At 42.4% G+C, this 23740-nt stretch overlaps 1 protein-coding gene across 1 annotated transcript in view; it reads left to right on the top strand.

Annotated features, from left to right (window-relative positions):
• The window catches only part of VWA7 (von Willebrand factor A domain containing 7), a 56251-nt gene that overhangs the window by 9923 nt on the left and 22588 nt on the right, over positions 1-23740 (top strand). The window contains 9 exon segments of the mRNA XM_067463331.1: positions 2512-2766; positions 5130-5411; positions 8307-8403; positions 9515-9637; positions 11385-11580; positions 14638-14807; positions 18136-18248; positions 20689-20805; positions 22104-22283. Coding sequence (XP_067319432.1) covers positions 2527-2766; positions 5130-5411; positions 8307-8403; positions 9515-9637; positions 11385-11580; positions 14638-14807; positions 18136-18248; positions 20689-20805; positions 22104-22283 — 1518 coding nt within the window. The 5' untranslated portion in view covers positions 2512-2526.

The raw sequence follows: 23740 nt of genomic DNA, 5'->3' as shown, positions 1-23740 counted from the left end.
CCATAGGATGGATCCACGGTAATGAAAGTGGCCTTAAATTGCAATAGTGCTGTAGCATGGGTGGATTTTCTGTTAGTCTCTAAGGCTCTACAAAATTCCTTTGTGTACTGATATTCCAGACTAACTTTGAATTTTGAGCAACAATAGTCTATTCAAGAGGAACACCAAATAGAGATAAGTTATGACTAATTATGACTAAGCATGTGAATTCCTGCTGCATGAGTCTGTCTGAAGCACATTGTGGACCTCCTAGAAACACCAAAGGAAAGTGGAGTCAGGCTTTTTCCCTGCTCGGTGTCAAGGCTGCCCAGAGGGTAGATGATGCAGCCACCTTGCTGAACTAGACAGGTCTGAGATTGTCTGGAAACTTGGTGTATATTGCCTTGGGATGCCCAATGGGAAAACAGGTGTGAGTGTATGAAATAACTAAAACAAAACATGATTATTCTGGGACGAAAGAATGTGAAACAGGCTGCTTTCCTCATACCGTGATTGTTCTGAAAGTGTTCTCTGGAAAGCTGCATTCTGAGAACTAATATATTGGAGTGTTGTGTGGTTTTGGGCCATGTTCTAGCAGCATTTTCTTCTGATGTTTCACCTGAACCTATGGTTAGCATCTTCAGAGGATCCTCTACAACACAGCCATACAGCCTGGAAAGAACACAACACCTTAGTGAATCCGGTCATTAAAGCCTTCTACAACAAACTAATGTATTTTTAGAGCACAGTGGTATTTATTTATTATTCATTTACCACATTTGTATACCGCCTTTCTCAGCTGGAGGCGACTTAAGGCGGTTCACAGTTGGCAGTGATTCAATGCCATAACTATTATAAAATGCAGTTAAACAATTATAAAAACAATTAAAACAATACAGCCTGTAAAAACAAAATCCTCGGCGTCTCCTGACTGAAATCATTGTCCAATTGCATCGTCGGTCATTCCATATATTCATTTTTGTCTAATTATGCTCCAATAGTTATTACTTAAGCAATCCCTCATTTCCCAAGGTTATTGTCTTCCAGTGTTCTTGTAGGTCTGTATGTGGCTGTGGAGCCCTATTCTTGCTCTGCATCTTCTTCCGCAGTGAGGGCATTGGTTTCCAGGTGGAAGGCGGTCTCGGTCGGGGTTGGCTTGACGCGCCTTCCTCTTGGCATGCTTCTCCCTTTCGCCCTCCACTCGTGCCTCTTCAAATTCTGCAGCACTGCTGGTCACAGCTGACCTCCAGCTGGAGCGGTCAAGAGCCAAGGCTTCCCAGTTCTCAGTGTCTATGCCAGAGTTTTTAAGGTTGGCTTTGAGGCCATCTTTAAATCTCTTTTCCTGTCCACCAACATTCCATTTTCCGTTCTTGAGCAACTGCTTTGGGAGATGGTGGTCAGGCATCTGGACAACGTGGCCAGTCCAGTGGAGTTGATGGCGGAGGACCATTGCTTCAGTGCTGTTGGTCTTTGCTTCTTCCAGCACGCTGACGTTTGTCCGCCTGTCTTCCCAAGAGATTTGTAGGATTTTCCAGAGGCAGCGTTGATGGAATCATTCCAGGAGTTGCATGTGACGTCTGTAGACAGTCCACGTTTCACAGGCATACAGCAGGGTTGGGAAGACAATAGCTCTATAAACAAGCACCTTGGTATCCCTACGGATGTCCCGGTCCTCAAACACTCTCTGCTTCATTCGGAAAAATGCTGCGCTCGCAGAGCTCAGGCGGTGTTGTATTTTGGTGTCGATGTTGACTTTGGTGGAGAGGTGGCTGCCAAGGTAGCGGAAATGATCAACATTTTCTAATGTTACACCATTAAACTGTATCACTGGCATTGGAGAGAGGTTGGCTGGTGTCTGCTGGGACAGCACCTTGGTTTTTTCAATGTTCAATGACAGGCCGAGCTTCTCGTATGCTCCAATAGTAAAAGCTTGTTCCAAGAGCCAGGTCTTAACCTTTTTGCTGAATGTCAGAAGTGAGTTAGTGCAGTTATCATTTCAAATTGAGATCTTCCAATGCTTCATTATTTCATATATTAAAAATTGTCTGTGCAAATAGAAAACAGAACATTTAAGACTGTGTTGGGTCTCTGTAGCTCTCGCCAAATGTATACCTTTGTTGCATGCCAAAGACTTTTGGTGACAATTCTTTCTGTTCCTTCTCAATCTCATCAGTCTGTTCTCCCCACTTGCATGCATACCATGTCTAGCATAGACCTTGTCTGTTATAACAATAGCTTAGTTCACATTGGAAACATATCCATGGTTGTACTGTGCCTCCTGTGCTTTGACGGAGTTATATCTCTTCCCCATTGAGTTCCAGTTTGGAAGAAAGGTCGGCCATAAATACAGTGATGGGTGGATGAAGGTACAAAGTGGACTTGGCAACAATTTATACCACAGACTACTGATGCTTAAAAGAGCCACATTGGCTGGAATTGAGCCTGTTTAAGGATTCCTGCCAGCCTGTCATAAGGTTGCACAGAAATATGAATAACTGCCTGTGCAAACTCTATTTTCTTCTCTCTGCTCAGATAAATGTATCCAATATGGACCATACCTTGGCCTGGTTGTGGCGTCTCCTGTGGATCCTGATGCTGTGGTATTTGCCTCCACGAGAAGTCCATGGCTTCTTCCCCAACTTCTGGTCTCGCACCATGGCTTTCACGTGGGGGTCCACCACCCACCAGGACATGACCGAAGATGCCATTCTGAATGTCACCATCCGCCTCTTTGCAGAGATGCCTCCTTCCGTCAAGGGGAAGCGCTTCCGAGAGGAAGACTTCAAGGTGAGAGGGAACAGAGTCACTTCATTACAGACTTGTAATCTTTCTAAAATGGAAAAGGGGATAGTAATATTAATTCCCTTAGAATTGCTAAGAGGCAGACTGTCTGGAATTCCTTACGCCCAAAGACTATGCCCCTGTGGAGGAAATGAAATAGAAACAATAGAACACATTTTATTGCAGTGCTACTATTACACAGTGCAATGTAGCCAACTTTTATATCCAATCATGTCCCATATGACCAGTCATCCCCCGCAGAGGATTGTTAGATAGGGTTGTTGTAGGTTTTTTCGGGCTATATGGCCATGTTCTAGAGGCATTCTCTCCTGACGTTTGGCCTGCATCTACGGCAAGCATCCTCAGAGGTAGTGAGGGGTTAGGGTTAGATATCTTTTAGATAGATTGTTAGATATCTTTTAGAGGACAAGTGCCACATGTGGCACTTGTCCTCTAAAAGACACAGGGTGGCAAAATTCCTCACAGTGGTAACAAGGCTGAGAAAGCAAATCATCTCTGATAGGGATATTACTTGAAACCATGTAGACGTATTTTATACAACGGACTTCTCCTGAGATGGGAGAATTTATAATGACTGTTGGTTTTACTGATGAGTCTATGGATCATACTAAAATTGTTTTAAAAATAGAGAAAGAACCCATTCTAACTGGGCTTTCATTGTGTGAGTGATGGGGGTTGTAGTCCAACTCAACTGAAGGGTGGAGGGTGTGATTACTTTTAATATAGTAGAAGCTGCAATGGTGTTGCCTGGTGTGTTCAACACACTCTTCACCCTATTAGTGAGGCCACTGGAATAATCCTTTCCAACTTTTCAAGGGAAAAGTATCAGTTGAGTTGTTTGCCTGGTTTAAATGATGGCCCACAAAGATTGCTTCCAAACCAGTAGGTGGAAATGCTACATTTTTCACAACAACTCCCAGAATCTCTCAATCAAAATGGCCTGTTTGAGGATTTTGGTAGCTAGAGCCCACTAAAATAACACTATGTTACAAAATTTGAAACATTTTGTGTTCCTGGTTTGAACATGTTATTTTCTGTTTAATTGTGTGGCACTTGCTTTAAAAGTAGTTGTTTCCTCCAGAAACTTTGTTTTCGTGGCTGCCACAAACTATATTGAATTGGTTGACACTCAGTGAGTTATTTGTTGACAAACTATAGCAAAGTCTGCTGCAGGATGTCCTGCAAAAACAAAGATTTTGCAGTGGGTTAAGCTGCTGAGCTGCTGAACTTGCTGACCGAAAGGTCGGTGGTTCGAATCCGGGGAGCGGGGTGAGCTCCCGTTGTTAGCCCCAGCTTCTGCCAACCTACCAGTTTGAAAACATGCAAATGTGATTAGATCAATAGGCACCGCTTTGGTGAGAAACTAACAGCGCTTCATGCAGTCATGCCTGTCACATGACCTTGGAGGTGTCTACGGACAATGCCGGTTCTTCAGCTTAGAAATGGAGATGAGCACCACCCCCCAGAGTTGGACATTACTAGACTTAATGTCAGGGGAAACCTTTACCTTTTAAAACATTTTCCATGTTCTTATAACCCAGGAACAAAAAACGTGTTACACAGTATTACTTACTTACTTACTTACTTACTTAGGTGATCCCTCATTGTCCGGGTAGGATTGTCTTCCACGACCCGTGTACTGGTGGTGGGTACCTAGGTGACTGTGGAGCCCTATTCTTGACCTGCATGTTAATTTGCAGTGAGGGCATTGGTTTCCAGGTGGAAGGTGGTCCTGGTTGGGGTTGGCTTGATGTGCCTTCCTCTTGGCATGTTTCTCTCTTTCACCATTCGTGCCTCTTCAAATACTACAGCACTGCTGGTCACAGCTGACCTCCAGCTGGAGCGCTCAAGGGCCAGGGCTTCCCAGTTCTTGGTGTCTACGCCAGAGTTTTTAAAGTTGGCTTTGAGCCCACATAGCATAATTCTATGTTTATTCCCTCGGCTATGGAACGCACTTCCTGGAGACATTAGATCTCCCCCCTCCTTCTTAACATTTTGGAAAAGAGTCAAGACTTGGTTGTTTGAGGAAGAGTTTGAAAATGCATGATAAAAGACATAGGAATTGAAACGATTGGACGACGAGATGGGACAATGTTTTTTATTAAGAGACGCAAATGATCTATGTTTTAATATTCTTGTTATGGTTTTATATTATGTGTTAATGTTTTAAAATGTTTTATGGTGTTTTTGAGTATCAAATCATTGCCATTGAGAGGGGAAGTATACAAATACAAATACAACAAATACAGTAAATAAAATAAAATAAATAAAATTATCTATGTTTCATGTCCAAAGGCAGATTGGCTCTTCTTATTTTCTTCTTCTTCTTCTCCCTTATCCTTTCCTAGGACAAGACTCTTTTGGCTGATGATATCTTTGCTGCTTTCTACGGCCCAAAGGTATCTGTAAAGCGCTTCCGTGGGGCCATTGCCCAAGTGGCCAATGCCAATGCCGCCATGGACTTTGAGAATACCACTCGAGATGATCCGGTGCTCCACTTTGATTCAGAGCTCATCTTCTCCAGCAATGCCTGGCTGCTGCAAACGCACAAAGAGATCCTTCAGGCCATACGCTCGGAGCAGTACGGCATCGCGCGGGACAAGCTGGGGCAGCTACTCCATTCCTTACAGGTGCTAATACCAAAAAGTACGGATCACTAACCAAAGGCAGGAGAAGAATTTGGCAGCTGTCTCTTGAGTTGAAATAAGGGTGTACAATTTAGGATCTGTTCCTTTACTTATAAACTCCAAAGCAGAACTTTAAAATGAAATAGAACAGAAAGGAATGAATTGCATTGTACTCTGCTGTTATAGTACTGTAATACTTTATTTATACTATGCCATTCCTCCAAAGCTTGGAATCAAGGTGGCTTAGCTGACAAAAAGAAATACAAGTAAAAACATATGTAGGCAAAGACATTCAAAATATTGTTTTCAATGGCATTATATAGAATTCAAACCATTTAATGCCTTTCGGTTTAAAAGCATCGGGGGAAAAAGAAGACCCAACACTTTAATGAAAGCCCCTTCCTTGTAAAACCATAAGCCAGTTCCCAAAGGCCTTTTGACATAAAAAGATCCTTACCAGCTGACAAAAGGATGAAATGGATTGTGGTACTTATGATCTCCTCTATTCAGATTCTTTACAATTGTGAAATGTCATCTGGAAAGTCTGTGGTTTAAATCAATACAATGGAAAAACCCAGCTGGGGTCAAGTTTCAGGAGTCAAATGATGGCTTTGTGACCAGCATGGTGTGAGAGCCAGTTTTATGTAGTGGTTTAGACATTGGATTATGGCTCTGGAGACCAGGATTCAGTTCTCTAGAAACCCACTTTCTAGACAAGTCAGCACCAGAAAAAAACACATTTAGATTTGTTTTATGGTAAAAAAAATGGTCACAATATGTCAGAAAATTATTTCAAGCACACAACAAATAGTGTTTTCTCACCAAGTTCCACCTCCCTGCTGCCACTTCGAAATGGAGAAGCAGTATGTAGACCTTCCCAAAGGGAATATGGATCCCCAGTGTCCACCATTAATCTCTTGGGATCATATGCGATACCAGTATTTCTCAACGCCACAATGCCTTAATACAGTTCCTCATTTGTGATGACCACCAACCATAACATTATTTTCATTGCTACTTCATTACTGTAATTTTGCTACTGTTATGAATTGTAAGGTAAATATCTGTTATGCTGGATGTATTTCCATTTACTGGACCAACTTTGGCACAAATACTCGCTATACACAAATTTGAATACTGGTGGGGTTGGGGATTGATTTTGTCATTTGGGAATTGTAGTTGGTGGGATTTATAGTTAACCTACAATCAAAGAGCCTGTAGTTAACCTACAATCAAACTCCACCAATGATGGAATTGAACCCAACTTGGCACCCAGAACTCTCATGACCAACAGGAAGGGTTTGGTGGGCATTGACCTTGAGTTTTGGGAATTGTAGTTCACCTACATCCATATAGCACTGTGGACTCAAACAATGTTTGGATCTGGATCAAACTAGGCACGAATACTCAATATACCCAAATGTGAACATTGGTGGAGTTTGGGGAAAATAGACCTTGACATTTGGTTAGTTGTAATTGCTGGGGTTTATAGTTCCCCTCCAATCAAAGAACTCCACCAACAATGGAACTGAATCAAACTTGGTACAGAACCCCATGACCAACAGAAAATACTGTGTTTTCTGATAGTCTTTGGCGACCCCTCTGACACCCACTCGTTAACCCACCCCAGGGGCCCTGACTCCCAGGTTGAGAAACACTGTACTATACCCTTTCATTTTGTATAAAAGCCCAATATCATAATAATAATCATCATAATCTTTAATTACTTATTAATCGCCCTCCATCCGAGATGCTCCAGGTGATTTACATTGCAGAAATTATACAGGATAAAACACATACATACAAATATTAAAATTAACATGGTTCAAATGCTCTAGTAAAAAGCCAGGTCTTAAGTGCTAGGATAAAATGCCCTAAGTCACGCATGGCTCTCAAATAGGGAGGTAAGGAATTCCATAAGGCAGGGGCAGAAACAGAGAAGGCCCTGCGTCTGGTGCTTTCCAAGTGCACTTCCCTAGGACCCGGTAAATAGAGCAAATCGCATTGGGATGGTCGTGGCGACCTTCGATGATGGTAGAAGGAGAGACGGTCTCTAAGATACAATGGACCCTGGCCATATAAAGTTTTAAAGGTCAGGACCAGCATCTTATACAAACCACGATACTCAATTGGGAGCCAGTGTAGATGCCGCAGCACTGGTGTTATATGCCATTTCATGGGCGTTCTTGTGAGTAACCTGGGTGCAGCATTCTGGACAATATGGAGCTTTCGGGTTGTAGAAATAGGAAGGCCAACATACAAGGCATTACAATTGTCCAGCCTAGATGTGACCGTGGCATGGATGACTGTTGCCAGAGCCTCATCCGACAGGTAAGGTGCCAGTTACCTCGCTTGTCGTAGATGGAAAAAGGCCTGTTTGCTGGCACAGTGATGTATATCACAAGCTTTTAGTATAAAATGGAATGAAGTGGGGGATAATTTTTATGTTCTACTCTTGGCTTCTTGTACAAATGTGTCAGTGTATTAATTTTTCCTAATGGCTAAAAAATGACATGCTTCACATGTAGTCAGGAAGGTAAACAACCCATGATGCTGATGTGTGTGGGTGTGATTGAGTGATACTTTCTTTGCCTGGAGCATAATGTCTCCAGTAAGATTATGCTGGAGCCCTCAGAAATGTCTGGGAGAGTGTCTACAATTGGAACTTTCCAGAAGAGATACTTGTGGCTCGACATATTGCATAGTGTGGGAGACAGCATGATGTAGCAATAAGACCATTGGACTACAGCTCTAGAGACCGGGTTTCAAGTCCCCTTTTGGTTGTGGAAATCTATTGGGTGACCTTGGCCAATCAAGCTAGAGCAGGTATCCGTACAGTAAGTGAAACGCTGCATGCTCCAACCAATATCGACATGCTGTTTCTTTTTTTCTGGCTAGGATTTCTACAGCCATAGCAACTGGGTTGAACTTGGAAATAAACAGATCCATCCAGATCTGGTCCAACCAGGTCATGAAATCAAGTCAATTGCAGAAGGTGACAAACTGGTGTGATACTTGTGGGTTTTTTTTTCAATCTAGGGAGGTTTCCTTGTGAAAATTAATACAGGTTGACCCCTATATTTATGGTTAAACTTTCCTGTTCCCAGGCAAGGGCTTTGTAAACATTAACTTGAAATTAATGCATTCCATGCTATGTCGGAGAACAGCAAATACCTCTTTAAATCTCTAGGTTCTCCAAGGCAATTTATATATTTTTTGTGTCAGGAGCAACTTGAGAAACTGCAATTCGCTTCTGGTGAGAGAGCATTGGCTGTCTGCAAGGACGTTGCCTAGGGGATGCCCGGATGTTTTACCATCCTGTGGGAGGCTTCTCTCATGTCCCTGCACGGGAAGCTGGAGCTGACAGATGGGAGCTCACCCCATTCCCCAGATTCAAACCACAGACCTTTTGGTCAGCAGTCCTGCCGGCACAAGGGTTTAACCACCAGGGGCTCCCTAACTTATGATATGATAAACTGGAAATGAAGTAATTAAATGGCATTCATCATATCTGTACTTCCACATAACCATGGTTCAGCCAGGAACATATTCCTAGATAAGGGGGTCTTACTGTATCAGCATCTAATGGAGGCCCTAAATAGCCAGCCTAATGTATAGTCCTGTGTAGACTAGGGGCCCTTCCACCCAGCCATAGGGTAAAGGTAAAAGTTTTCTCCTAACATTAAGTCCAGTCATGTCCAAGTCTGGGGGTTGGTGCTCATCTCCATTTTTAAGCCAAAGAGCTGGCTTTGTCCATAGACACCTTCAAGGTCATGTGGCCGGCATGACTGCATAGAGTACCGTTGCCTTCCCACCAGGCAGGTTAGAAATGTGGGAAATAAAAGCCTCTGCATTATAAGAGGGTTTGCGAGACCAGTTGCTCTCGTTGCAATGGTGTAGTAACTGTTTTAATTCTTGGGGACCACTGGTGGTCCATGGACCACAGGTTGGGAACCACTGTGCTGAAGAGAGTGCAATAATATGGATTTTAAAATTGTTCTGATGACCCCTATCAGAACTAAATCTGCATTTTAGTCAATCTGTGGGTCCCTCATTTGTCCGTTCTCTCATCTCATCTTTTAAAAATCTCTTCTCGGCTCTCACAGCGGACATCCCGACCTGCAGCGACTGCATTGACTGGACCTGTGAAGGAAATCTCCTGGAAGACGTTGCTGCGAAAGGCCTTCTGACTACGGGTTACTATGGCAGCCAACCAGAAAAACCCATTGGTATGGAATAGGATGGGAGGCCCTGGTTTGGGACAGAGGGTTTTTGTTTTTGCCCCCATTAAAGATTCAAGGGGAATTCCCATTCTTCATTTGTATTCCTCGTGCGCCTTTAGACAGCTCATGTCAAAGCCCATGAGAACAAACCTTTGCTGTACCTTGGTTTAGAGAAGAGCTTTCTCATGTGATGGAGATTTGTTCTTTTCCGGCCACAGCTGCTTGCCTCTTGCTTCTTTCCTCCTGCGTTTCTTTTGTTATTATTTTCTATAATACGGTCAGATGTAATCCTGGAGAACTGGAGCGCTTTGTTCTCCTCCGCCATAGATAATTAATGAGGGAGAAGCAGAGCTTTTCAGCCATTCTCTCCTCGCAGCGGAGTCCTGTTTTGTTCAGCGAGGCCTAATGCAGGGCTCTATTCAGGAGATGTTTGCTCTCTCTTGAGGCATGTGGGCTTCATTATTATTAGCCCTCATACGGGAAGACAGAAAACAGAATAAGGGTAGGCCTGGCAATGGGGCCAAACAAGACGGGATGCTAACCTTGAGCTGCAGTGCTTGCTTTTGCAAAACTATGAATAGCTACTGCAGATTTTAATTCTGTTATGCTTTATATAGGGATATAGAGAATATCACTCACTTTGCTGCTATTAGCCCAAAAGACATCTTCCCCATACGCAAATGTAGAGGAATTATTATAAGATATTTTTTGGAGAATTATGATGGAAAGGCATGACCTTGTTAGAAATCATAACCTTTTGAAAAATGATGCCACAACCAGGTTGTTGTAGGATGCTTGTCATAGATGGATGCTTGCCATAGATGCAGGTGAAACGTCAGGAGAGAATGCCTCTAGAACATGGCCATATAGCCCGAAAAAAACCTACAACAACCCAGTGATTCCTGCCATGAAAGCCAATGATGCCATAACCTTTTGAGAAATGGCATTCACCATTTTGGGAAAATCAGAAATCTTGCTGAGAAGAGTTAAACCTTCTCCTTAATGATAAATACCCACTAGTATTAATGCAAGGCAATTAGGTTTCTCAGCTGTTAAACTGATATACCTAGATATCTCTTTGAACTGTTGGGGACAAAGATATGCCAATGCAGAAAAACACACATACATATATATAGCAGAGTTTCAGAAATGTTCTTTCAGTTGCCCAAAAAACATCTGGGCAAAAGTATGATAGCTGGTAGATGCTGATAGCTGAGAGATGCAGGTGCGACAGAGTCGTGGCAAGCTAGTTCACCAGAAAGGGGGGACGGGACGACAGAAAGGGTGGTAACGAATAGCCAAGCATAGTGCTTAAGGCTATCCAGATATCGTATGCAAACACGTTCAAATACTTAACATCTTCGCTTCTCTAATTCTGACCTGCGTTGTGCAACCAGCTTTGGATCCCAGCTATCATACTTTTGCCAACATCTACTCTCCCTTAAAACATCTTGGTTTAAATCATGCTCTCAGGAGACAAAAATAAGGTATACTTCTTTAAAAGTAACCTAGTTGGTTTACTCACAGACTTCATGTATTCAGCATACAGGTACATTGCATATCAGTCCAGTTACAGATAGGATTTGAAGTGTCTGTGTCTGTCTATATATAATGTATGTCTAAATGGCATTGCATGTTTGCCATGTATATGTGCATTGCTATCTGCCCTGAGTCCCCTGTGGAGTGAGAAGGGCAGAATATAAATACTGCAAATAAATAAATAAAGTTCTTTGAAATGTCCCTCTTTCCCCAGGAAAATGCAGCCATGGTGGGAGGTTTGATGACAGCCGCCACGAGGAGCCCCGTGGTGGGATTAATAAAGACAGCTCATCCCTCTTCTTCTCGCCCCACCACTACCTACACCAGGAGGCGGCTGTTCTGGCCCAGGAGGCCACCAAGCACTTCTTGGAGAAGTTGTGGCGAGAAATAGGGAACAAGCAATTTATGAGGTAATGTTGCTCATCTCTAAACCATGGGCTCTTAATCCATTCCTTTTTATCACACTCATCTAAATCTTTATACAACATCTTTCATTAAGCCTTGTCCATTCCAAGTTGGCAAAAGGATGCTATACAACATCATGTTATTTTCAGTAGAGTTATCAGAGAGCACATCTACAATGACCACTTAGGTCAGTTACAAACAGGCATAGAAGAAAGCGTGTGGGAATGGCTAGATTGGTAATCCTGGAACCCATTTGAGGCTGGCTCCAGGATGGTGATTGTTATACAGAGACTGGCCTTGAACTAGTTCCAGGGCTCACAGTTTCCATGGCTAGGTGAATGTGAAGTTTTGGTTTAGCCTTCTCCTCCTTTGCTTCTCTTCCCCCTGTTTACAGGCCTTCCCAATAGTGTAGGTTAAAAGGTAAAGGTTGTCCCCTGACATTAAGTCCAGTCATGTCTGACTCTGGGGTGTGGTGCTCATCTCCATTTTTAAGCCGAAGAGCTGGCGTTGTCCATAGACACCTCCAAGGTCATGTGGCCGGCATGACTGCATGGAGTGCTGTTACCTTCCCGCTGGAGTGGTACCTATTGATCTACTCACATTTGCATGTTTTCGAACTGCTAGGTTGGCAGAAGCTAGGGCTGATAGCAGAAGCTCACGCCGTTCCCTGGAACTGAACCTGCGACTTTTCGGTCAACAAGCTCAGCAGCTCAGCGCTTTAACCCACTGTGCCACCGGGGGCTCCAATAGTGTAGACCTTCCTTTATATTAGTGTCTGGGTGGATCTTAAAACACCCCTCAGAGGCCTGCCTGAGTTAGTCTATTCCATTTCCCCACAGAGCTCTTTTGCTGGATTCCTCCTCTTCTCTGAAGTAGAGCCTTAGAGGCCTGGATATTGTCTGGAATCTTAGGCCTAGCAGTCCAAGCAGGCATTCTTAGCACTTTATTATGCTGCTGCATTTAGCTGTATTTTATACCAGCAGTCCAAAGGACAACAGAAGCATTTGACCAGACAAGTTTCACAGGAAAGAAGATAAAGGCAGTTTATAACCATCGCTTTGGCACCAGAGGCAAAAGAAACTTTTAAAGACCCCAGAAAGATGCCTGCAACCAGCAAGTTCTCCTTTTGTAATGTTTTAAGTTATTCTATGATAGTTTCAGGTGGAGTTAACCCTTTATACATCTTGTTTCAGTAAACTCATTTGGTTATCTTTTCACCTTGCCTCAAAGTGCCTCTGTCTGCTAAGGGTCTTAATCTTAACAGAAGGTATCAGATAGCCAGAAAATATAGTTTTCCGAAAGTCTTGGGTGTGCCATCACAGTGAACGTATATGTTTTTCAACCCGCTTTGCATGTGTGCATGAGTGGAGCAATTTGGATATCTGTAATCTGGCCCTAGATTACACAAATTTAATCTGCAGAGCCGAGGTAGGCAAGCAGCAGAGTGGGAAAAACTCAAAAGAGTTTTAAATTGTTGTTTTATATGCTATATGTTTTACTTTATTGTATTGTACGGTACTGTATATAGATTATATAAATATATTTCATTTCTGTCTGTTCCAATTACAGCTCCATCCTCATGATGCACTTTCCCTCCACCTTTAATGAAGGTTTAATCCCACTGTTCAGCCCTTTGGGTTCCCCCGCTCAGAAACACATTCTCCCACAGAAACACATTCCACCCATCTCATCCAGGGTTTTAACAATTCCATCAGTTTTACTTCTAGTACATTTGGCCCGCTCACTGTGTCCCATTTCTCTTATCATGTCATTTTGGAACTGTTTATTTTATTTTGTTATGTTACATATTTATTTTGATGGTATTTTTGCTTTTTGCATTTTATTTTGCTGTACTTATATTGTATTTTGTTGTAATTTTGGGCTTGGCCTCATGTTAGCTGCCCCGAGTCCCCTTCGGGGAGATGGTAGCGGAGTATAAAGAAAGTTTATTATTATTTGAAACACAACAAGATGAGTCCACAGCAGACACTCTGCTGGCTGTTATATTGGATCGCACGTCGGACACTTCCCAAGTATCTAGGACTGTGTGATGTATCGGCAAATAATGCGTGCAGATCCCAGTAGGGTGGCCTTCTGCAGCTGGCAGATAGTAATTTTGTCAGCGCCGATTGTATTTAAGTGCAGGCCAAGGTCTTTAGTGCAGGCCAAGGTGTGCCGATCACCACTGGGACCACCTTGACTGGCTTGTATTTTATGCCCTGTCTCTTTTAGTCACTTTGTGCCATATGGAAGATGCCCCGAGTCCCTTTGGGTAGATGGAGATAGGGTACAAGAATAAAGTTAATTTTATTATTTATTATTCATTACAGAGATTCACATTCTGCAGAGCTCATATTACGGTGCAATGTAGTTTACATATCAGAGTACAGATGTAAATTACAGATTTTATTTCAGACTATTCCCAATTTGGCTTATCTCAAATGAATGGGTTTAAAGTACACTGCACCATGCTTTCTGAGTGTGCATTATCTAATTACCACATTTTCAAACTGCCTTAAACGATCATTGTAGAAGGCCGCTTAATCTAGGCTGTGTAATCTGTCTGGAGCAGTCTGGAACATCCCTTTATCTTCATGTCATCCTGGCGGCTGCCTCACTGGCCAAGGTGCTCTTTGCAAGAATGTGGTCATCGCAGTTGCATCTTCTGAATTCAGAGGATTCGGAAGGGGCACCTGTGTGATCAACCGGGAGGGGAGTAGAGTAATTTGATTTCTAAAGAGTAATCAAATCTATGAATAATCAAATCTGCAGAAGTTAAACCTGCAAATATGGAGAGCCAACTATAATTTTTCCAGGCCATACATAAAACCAAGCAAATACCAAAATGGAAGTCAAATGTGTTCCTTCCTCAGATACTTTCATCAGAAGCTGTTCTGTTATTTACAGGAAATTAATGCTGATAATCTCTTGGAACCTGCCCAACTCCCATGAAAATTGAATTGACTCAAAGTGCTTATGATTAATACTGTTTTCCCTCTACATAACCCAAGAGACCAGGATAGTGACTCATCCATGGTTGGTTCCTATTGTTTTGTTTGCAGGCTTCTGGATATCAGTCCAGCCACAGGCCTGAGCTTCGTGGTGGATACCACTGGAAGCATGGGAGACGAGATCAATGCTGCCAAGAACTAGGCACGAGAGATCATTGACCAGCGGCACGGCACCCCCCAAGAGCCAGATTTCTACCTCTTAGTGCCTTTTCATGACCCTGGTGAGATGATTGACATAAACCCAGGATTGCGGTGGGTGGGTGGTTACTTTTTGTATTTTCTATTTGTTTACATTTACATTCTGCCTTTTCACCAAGTGGTGCTCAGAATGTCTAAAGTACTTTGGAATAACATAATAGCAGAGCTTAGGGAAATTCATTTTTTGGATCAAAACTGGCAATACTGGTTAGCGGATACTGGATGCTAAATTGTGGCAATCGAGCTGCTTGTCCCAATTTAAAGGCAAAAGTTTCCTTTCCATTTCCGGCATCTGGAGGCAATGCTCAACTCTGGCCATGGGGAGGTACTTGTGTTCATTTTTCCATACTCTCCTGGTCATGTTTGCTGACAAGACTGCATGGGCACCTTTTTTACCTTCCTGCCGAGGCGGTACCTATTGGTCTGCTCACATTACATGTTTTCGAACTGCTAGATTGGCAGGAACTAGGACTAACAGCAGAAACTCACCCCGACCCACAGCTTCAAACTGCTAACCTTCTGGTCAACAAGTTTTTTTCTGCAGCTAGTGGTTTAACCCACTGTGCTACTGCAGCCCCACAGTATCCACATAGTATACAGGTTGGAGGGTTTATTTATTTATTTACTATATTTATATCCTGCCCTTCTCAACCCTGAAGAGGACTTCAAGTGGCCTTACAAATCAGCAGCAATTTGATGCCGTCAACAGTCAATAGAAAATAGACATGTACATTAAAACAAATGAAAAACAATAAAACATTAAATGCAATTTTAAAATCACCTAATCTGAGGACATAGTCAAAGGCCGTTCCAGTTGTCATTGCACGTAAGTCTATTTTACTTGTTGCACAGCACTATTGGCCAAAAGCTTGGTCTCAAAGCCATGTTTTTCACTTACTTCATGAAGATCAGGAGTGAGGGGGTTGACCTGATTTCGATGGGGAGGGAGTTCCACAGACAAAGGGCCACCACTGAGAAGGCCCTGTCCATCGTCCCCACCAACTGCACCTGAGAAGGAGGTGGGATTGAGAGCAGGACCTCCCCAGATGATCTTAATCTCTGAGATGATTCATAGAGGGAGATACATTTGGACAGATAAGCTGGTCTGTTTAGGGCTTTATAGGCTTTATAGGCTAAAACCAACACTTTGAATTTGAATTTGAGTAGTTTAGTAGGAGTCAGCCAGGGAGTTTCCAAGAGCTGAAATGTCTGTGTACAGTTTCTTTGAATTCTGCATTATTAGTATATTCATGTATGGATCCCCCTTACAGTTGTGTGGATATCAAAATAATTCGCCGAAGAGTTTACTGCCTTAAGGATCATTTTGAGTAGGCAGAACGTGTCGCTTTGACTCCTTAAGCCCAAGACCATCTGCTTAAGACACATGAATCAACTGATGTAACCTTTTGAAGAGTAATAATATACTTTACAGTAATATACTTTATCTATATCCCGAGGGGACTCAGGACAGATTACAGTACACATATATGGCAAACATTCAGTGCCATTATACAATTAACAAAGACAGATAGTACATAAACAGAGGTAAAGGCTTCCAAGCTTTTTCCATCTTCGGCATCTGGAAGCTGTGCTCAACTCCCGCCATGAGGGGGTGCTGTCGCTCCATCTTCCATGCCAAGGAGCTTTGTTTTCTTTAGACACTCTCCTAACTGAATCGCTGGCATGTCCACATGGGCGGCTTTTATTATCTCCCCACCTAAGCGGGACCTATTTATCTACTCACATTACTGTTTTTGAACTGCTAGCAAACCAGAAGCTTGGCTGATGGTTGGGAGCTCACCCCAACCTGGGCTTGAACTGTTGACCTTTCGATTCTGCAGCTGGTGGTTTAACCCGCTGTGCTAAAGAGTTGCAATTAATGCCACGGTTGGCATCTTTCTGTATGCCTTGACATTCAGATTCCATGTAACTGTGCTTAAATATTTAATATTGTTCTTTGTTGGAGAGTGTTTCTACTCTCTCCAAGGTAGTACATTTGAATGAAGTGGATACACACTAATGTTGGTGTGGAGTATCTTTCCTGGTATGTTGGATATAGTTTTCCATCTTGAGTCGCCTTTGGGCTGAGAAAGGCGGTATATTAATACGGTAAATCTATATAAATCAAAATGTAATGTTCGTTTGTGGGATTAACATAACTCAAAAACCATTGGACCAATTGACACCAAATTTGGACACAAGACACCTAACAGTCCAACGAGTGAACATCACCCCTAAAAATACAAAAAAAACCCCCACAAAAAACCCAGCAGAATGGACTTAAAACCTCCCAAAATACACCATACACACACACACATATATACACATGCAAACATAGGCACACATACAGAAGAAGACCGGGTTATAAAAGCTCTAAATAAATAATAATAAATATATACCCAAGCAGACGCAAATATATTATTTTATTTATTTATTTATTAACTGCACTTGTAGACCGCCGTTCTCAGCCCTAGGGCGACTCACGGCGGTGTACACACTCATACATCTACACACACACACACATATGCATATAGACAAGCACACACATATATATACATCTTGTTGTTGTTGTTGTTCATTCGTTCAGTCGTCTCCGACTCTTCGTGACCTCACAGACCAGCCCATGCCAGAGCTCCCTGTCGGCCATCACCACCCCCAGCTCCTTCAAGGGCAGTCCAGTCACTTCAAGGATGCCATCCATCCATCTTGCCCTTGATCGGCCCCTCTTCCTTTTACCTTCCACTTTCCCCAGCATAATTGTCTTCTCTAGGCTTTGCTGTCTTCTCATGATGTGACCAAAATACTTCAACTTTGTCTCTAGTATCCTTCCCTCCAATGAGCAGTCGGGCTTTATTTCCTGGAGGATGGACTGGTTGGATCTTCTGGCAGTCCAAGGCACTCTCAGAACTTTCCTCCAGCACCACAGTTCAAAAGCACATCTACACACACACATATGCACACACATATATACACCCACACCCACCCACACATACATATATATACACACACATGCAAACACACATATATACACAGATACACAAATCACATATATACAGACTGGGCCACAGCAACGTGTGGCAGGTGATGGCTAGTAAATAAATAAATCTTATTTTTTTATACTTCTAGCTGACATTTGGGACTGGGTTCATGCAAGCATATGTGTTGACTGAAGACTTGGCTGCCTGGATGCAGCCATTGCAAGCTCAGTGAGATAAAGAGAGCTTGGATGTAGTACAGCTGATGTAATGCTTCTTCTATTGAGCTGGTCCACCTATTCAGATGCAATGAAGTAATGCAAGTGCATGAATCAGCCATTAATGCCGTGATTCCCTTTCTCTCTCCTCCCTCCAGGGTTTGGCCCTGTCCACAAGACCAGTGACCCGGAAGAATTCTGGAAAGTTTTTGACGACATCGTTCCTTTGTCTGGTGGGGACGAACCAGAAATGTGCCTTTCTGCACTGGAGGTTGTATTTCATGTATAATTTTCATAGACAGCAAGTTCTCAAAACTGTTGTCTGCAGTCTGAGTGAGAGGAAAGGCATGAATAACATGATCTCATATATAAAATGAAAGGAGTAGGAGGGGAGGAAGGAATAAAGCAGCACCTTTAAGACGAACCAGTTTTTGTTTCTACAGGATTTGTGGATATAAACCTATTTCTTCAGATGCAGTACCGACTAATATAATTTAATGCTCAGGTATTGAGCATATTTACACAGTTGTAGGAGTGGAATAACAACCAGAAGTGTGCAAATCAGGAACCTTAACCTCAATTTTGCAATGATCATACATTTTATTTATTATTTGCCTCTCCCTATGTCTCTGTCATTGTAGACATAGGCTTTATATATTTAAGGCTTTCTACACTGCCAGGTGGGCTCCCTGGTGGCACAGCGGGTTAAACTGCTGAGCTGCTGAACTTGCTGACCAAAACGTTGGTGGTTCGAATCCGGGGAGAGGGGTGAGCTCTCACTGTTAGGCCCAGCTTCTTCCAACCTAGCAGTTCAAAAACATGCAAACGTGAGGAGATCAATAGGCGGGAAAGTAACGGTGCTCCATGTAGTCATGTTGGCCACATGACCTTGGAGGTGTCTACAGACAATGTCGGCTCTTTGGCTTAGAAATGGAGATGAGCACCACCCCCCCCCCCGCCCAAGTTGGACACAACTAGACTATACTACTAGACTATACTATACTACCAGATAATGCAGGTTATCACAACAAAAAATCCACATTATCTGATTCGAACTGGGTTATCTTAGGCCCCTTCCACACAGCTGAATGAAATCCTCAATTTTCTGCTTTGAACTGGAATATATGGCAGTGTGAACTCAGATAACCCAGTTCAAAGCTGATATTGTTGAATTTTCTGACTTGATATTCTGAATTATATGACTGTGTGGAAGGGCCCTTAGTCAACGCAGCCATATAATCCAGTTCAAAGCAGATGTGAATTTTATACAGCTGTGTAGAAGGGGCCTTAGGTTCTCTTAGTCGGAGGCAGGCACAGTGAGGCAGAGGCTGCAGTAGAGAAGGAGAAGAAGCAGGTTAAATTTTACTTTGTGAGAATTTAATATATTAGTCTTAGGTTCTCTAAGTCAGGGGAAGAAAGAACTGAACAACTTTATGGGTTTCTCATTGGCCGTTGAGGAAGACTAATGATTAAAGTGTACCTGGCCTCTGTTGGGTTACAGATTTTTCAAAACCTTTGGTCTGTTGCCTTCCTTTAGTTACTGATTTATGCCTTGTGGAACTTTACCCTTGTTACTGTTTATAGGCTGTATATATAATAATTTTGTGGATTTATCATATTTTTGGAATACATCCATATACAGTGGGTCCTTGGCATTTTCTAGACTTTGGTTCAAGGACCCCCCATTGATACCAAAATCCCAAATATGCAATGGCGTAGTAAAACAACATCTCATTTACTTAACAGATGGTTAAATCCATGAATGCAGACTCTGTATATACAGAAGATCAACTGTATTATATCCCGAGGGCCCTTCCACACAGCCATATAACCAGGGATATCAAGGCAGGAAATCCCACAATATCTGCTTTGAACTGGGTTATCTGAGTCCACACAGACATATATTCCAGTTCAAAGCAGATATTGTGGAATTTCCTCCCTTGATATTCTGGGTATTACTATTGTTGTGTCAGGAGAGACTTGAGAATCTGCAAGTTACTTCGGATGTGAGAGAATTGGCCGTCTGCAAGGACGTTGCCCAGGGGATGCCCGGATGATTTGATGTTTTATCATCCTTGTGGGAGGGTTCTCTCATGTCCCCGCATGAGGAGCTGGAGCTGGTAAAGGGAGCTCAACCACCTCTCCCTGGATTCGAACCTGCGACCTGTCGGTCTTCAGTCCTGCCAGCACAGGGGTTCAACCCACTGCGCCACCGGGGGCTCCTGATATTCTGGGTGATATGGCTGGAAAGGCCCTGAGTCTGTTTGTTTGGTTACAGTGAAATCCTAAAAATGTTCTATCCTACAATTGAAGTGCAACTTCTGTTGTTCCTAACCATCAGTTATGTTGGCCAGGTGTAATGGGAGTTGGGGTCCAAACATATCTGTAGGGCAGCATTTCCTTAGACCTGGGCTAAGGGGAGATGGTTGTGATTTTCTCGCCAATCATTAATATGGGTTGGTTATTAATCTAGTGTAATATAACAACATTTCTGTTAACTTGTAAATTAAGTTTTGGCTTGTTGACTTTTGAAAAATGGTGGGAAACTCAACAAATACATTTTTGAATCCACAACCTTGTGGGGGTCAGGACACACAAACTATTTGTTTCCCTAGGAATTTCTTTTGGCTGTCCCTATTGGCCAAAATGAATTGAAATGCTGTGCTCAGTGGTCTAACGCCAATCTCTCTTCTCTTCATCCTTTTCTCTAGCTTGCCCTCCAGTACTCACCGCCATATTCTGAGATTTTTGTCTTTACTGATGCGTCCGCTAAAGATGCTCATCTCAAGAACAGTGTGGAATCACTTAGCCAAGAGAAAAAGTGCAAGGTAAAAGGGATCTTTTGCTTGTTAGAAAGTTCAATTTCAAGAACTGAGTAGAGTTTTCATTTGTGTAATATGCCAGGGAAAAATATAGAATCATAAAGTTGGAAGAGACCTTGTGTGCCATCCAGTCCAAGAAGCAAGAAAATTGCATTCAAATATGCTGACCTTCTCTAGATCAGGGCTTTTTAAACCTTTTCCATTCATGACCTCTGTCGGCCTGAGAAATTTCTTTGCCATCCATTTCAGCCTGAATTTGTTTTACATGATACCAGTTATAACTTTATATAAAACAAAACATTTACCGATAATTATAAACCAGCATTTGCAAGGTCTGCTTACATAACAGCCTGATTTCCCTTATTATGAAGTACAGCTGAAGCATCTTCTGCAGACTTCACTGTAAACACAACAGATTTATGTGAATATCTAAAACAGCCACTGGGTGCCATTCAGAAACCCTTACATTCAGAAACCCTTACTGAGAGGCCCTGCTTATGATCCCACCGGCATCGCAAGCACGATTGGTGGGGAAGAGGGATAGGGCTTTCTTGGTGGTGGCCCCTCGACTCTGGAACTCTCTCTCTAAGGACATCGGGCAGGCCCCGTCGCTAGCAATCTTTAGGAGGAGCTTGAATACATGGTTGTTCCAGTGTGCCTTTCCAGAATAAAGAAACTCCTAGCATTATGTCCCAACGCACTTTATCAGAGATTCAGGATATCTGCATGCCCACCCCCCCTCCAAACTCCCCACCTTGTCATGCCCAGCACTTTTAATTTTAATTATTACATTTGGCCCGGCCATTGTTTAATTGCGTTATTGGGTGTTGTTAATGTTATTGCTTTGGTTTTTTTTTTTTGAGTTACTGCATTGTTGTTATTGCTGTTGTTTTTATTGTTGTATTTGGGCTCGGCATCTTGTAAGCCGCACCGAGTCCTTTGGAAGATGGTAGCGGGGTACAAATAAAGGTTTATTATTATTATTATTATTATTATTATTATTATTATTATTACTGTTGCCAAATTTTGTGACCCCCCCAACATTGAGCCAAGGGGACGTCATTTGAGATCAGGACTCACAGTTAAAAAAAAAACCAGTGCTCTAGACCAGAGTTTCTCAAACTCTGCTCCTCCAGATGTTTTGTACTTCAAGGTCCTATAATTCCTAACAGCTGGGATTTCTGGGAGGTGAAGTCCAAAACATCTGGAGGAGCACAGTTTGATAAACGCTGCTTTAGACTGACAGGCACACACAAACTACACGCACAAATATAAAGCTTCTTCCTTTCTCCATCTAACATCAGGTGACCTTCCTCATTACAGAAGATCCATCCAGGACCCGGGTGAAACGGGAGACACTTGCCCCAGACCGATTCAATCTCTATGTAGACCTGGCTCACAGTTCAGGTGGGCAAATCATATTTACAGATGACAAGAACATCCGGCAGGTGGCGAAAGTCATCGGTGAATCCAGCATATCTTCGGTAATTATTTTAGTATTGCTTTTAATGCAACCTTAATGTTGTTTGTTAACTTGATACTATGGCTGATGTTATTTTATTGGTAATATAATTTTGTAATTATTTTTGTAGGTCAAGTGGTACAAAAAGCTACAGAAAAATAATACAATGTACAAAAGGGCAAAACAAACACTTCTGAGCAATACTATAAATAATATACTTTATTTATGTTCCACTCTATCTTCCCAAGGGGACTCAGAGTGGATTACAGGCAAACATTCAAAGCCGTTATACAATTAACAAAGACAGACAGAACATAAACAGAGGCAAGGCTTCCTTCTTTTTATCTCTGGCATCCGACTGTGCTCGACTCAGCCATGGAGAGGTGCTGTTGTTTCATTTTCCACACCAAGGAGCCTGTCATCCATGAACACGTTTCCTGGTCAGATTTTTGCCAGCATGTATTTCAGGGCGCTTTTTACCTCCCTGTACCTATTTATCTACTTTTTTCATGTCAGGAGCGACTTGAGAAACAGCAAGTCACTTCTGGTGTGAGAGAATTAGCCGTCTGCAAGGACACTGCCCAGGGGACGCCCGATGTTTTGATGTTTTACCATCCTTGTGGGAGGCTTCTCTCATGGGGAGCTGGAGCTGATAAAGGGAGCTTATCCGTCCTCTCCCCATTTCGAACCTCTGACCTGTCGGTCTTCAGTCCTGCCAACACAAGGATTCAACCCATTGCACCACTGGGGGCTCCAATATATCTATTTACATTGTTGTTTTCGTACTGCTAGGTGAGCAGAAGTTGGACTGAGAGCAGGCTTGAACTGCCAATCTTCTGGTCACTTAGTTCATTCCAGTTAGACTTCTGATTTGTTTAGTTACATGTTGTTTTCCTTGTTAGCATTACATCTGATACACACACATATACACAGACACACACTAATCACATGGATAATAGAAACCACCATATCTATAATTTCAGATCCTAATTTTGATTCAATGCTATTTACTCTCTTGCCAAACATTGTCTCTTTCATTGTCCAAACATTTCTTAGGATTAGTTTTCCTCCTTTCTCATTGTTAAAGCATCTATTTCATTTTTTCCAGCCTTGCAATCAAGTTGCTCTTTGCATTGACCTGTTTTCATCTTTTTATCCTCCTTTTTTCTCTTTGAACATGCTGTTCATATTTGTTTTTCTTCTGATATCTACAGTATATGTATAGCTAAGTCTTGCCTCAACCCAAATAGCTTTGGTATTTTCAACCTACTGATATCTTTTTGTTTAGCTCAACTCCAAATCTCTCCCACTTTTGCCTTAAAAATTGAAAACCTACAAATCAACTTATAGGCCTGTGGCCTCATTAATTATATCTTAGCTGATCTTATAAAAATTCATAATTGGGTATATGAATTTTTTTAAAAAACCATGTACATGAATTAAAACTGTGTATATGGGTTTTTTAAAAATCAACAGCCT

The sequence above is a fragment of the Anolis sagrei genome, chromosome 2, assembly GCF_037176765.1.
Source record: "Anolis sagrei isolate rAnoSag1 chromosome 2, rAnoSag1.mat, whole genome shotgun sequence".
In the NCBI taxonomy this organism is placed as follows: Eukaryota; Metazoa; Chordata; class Lepidosauria; order Squamata; family Dactyloidae; genus Anolis; species Anolis sagrei.
Note: the sequence above shows the minus strand (reverse complement) of the source record. Positions and strands in the feature narration are given on the sequence as shown.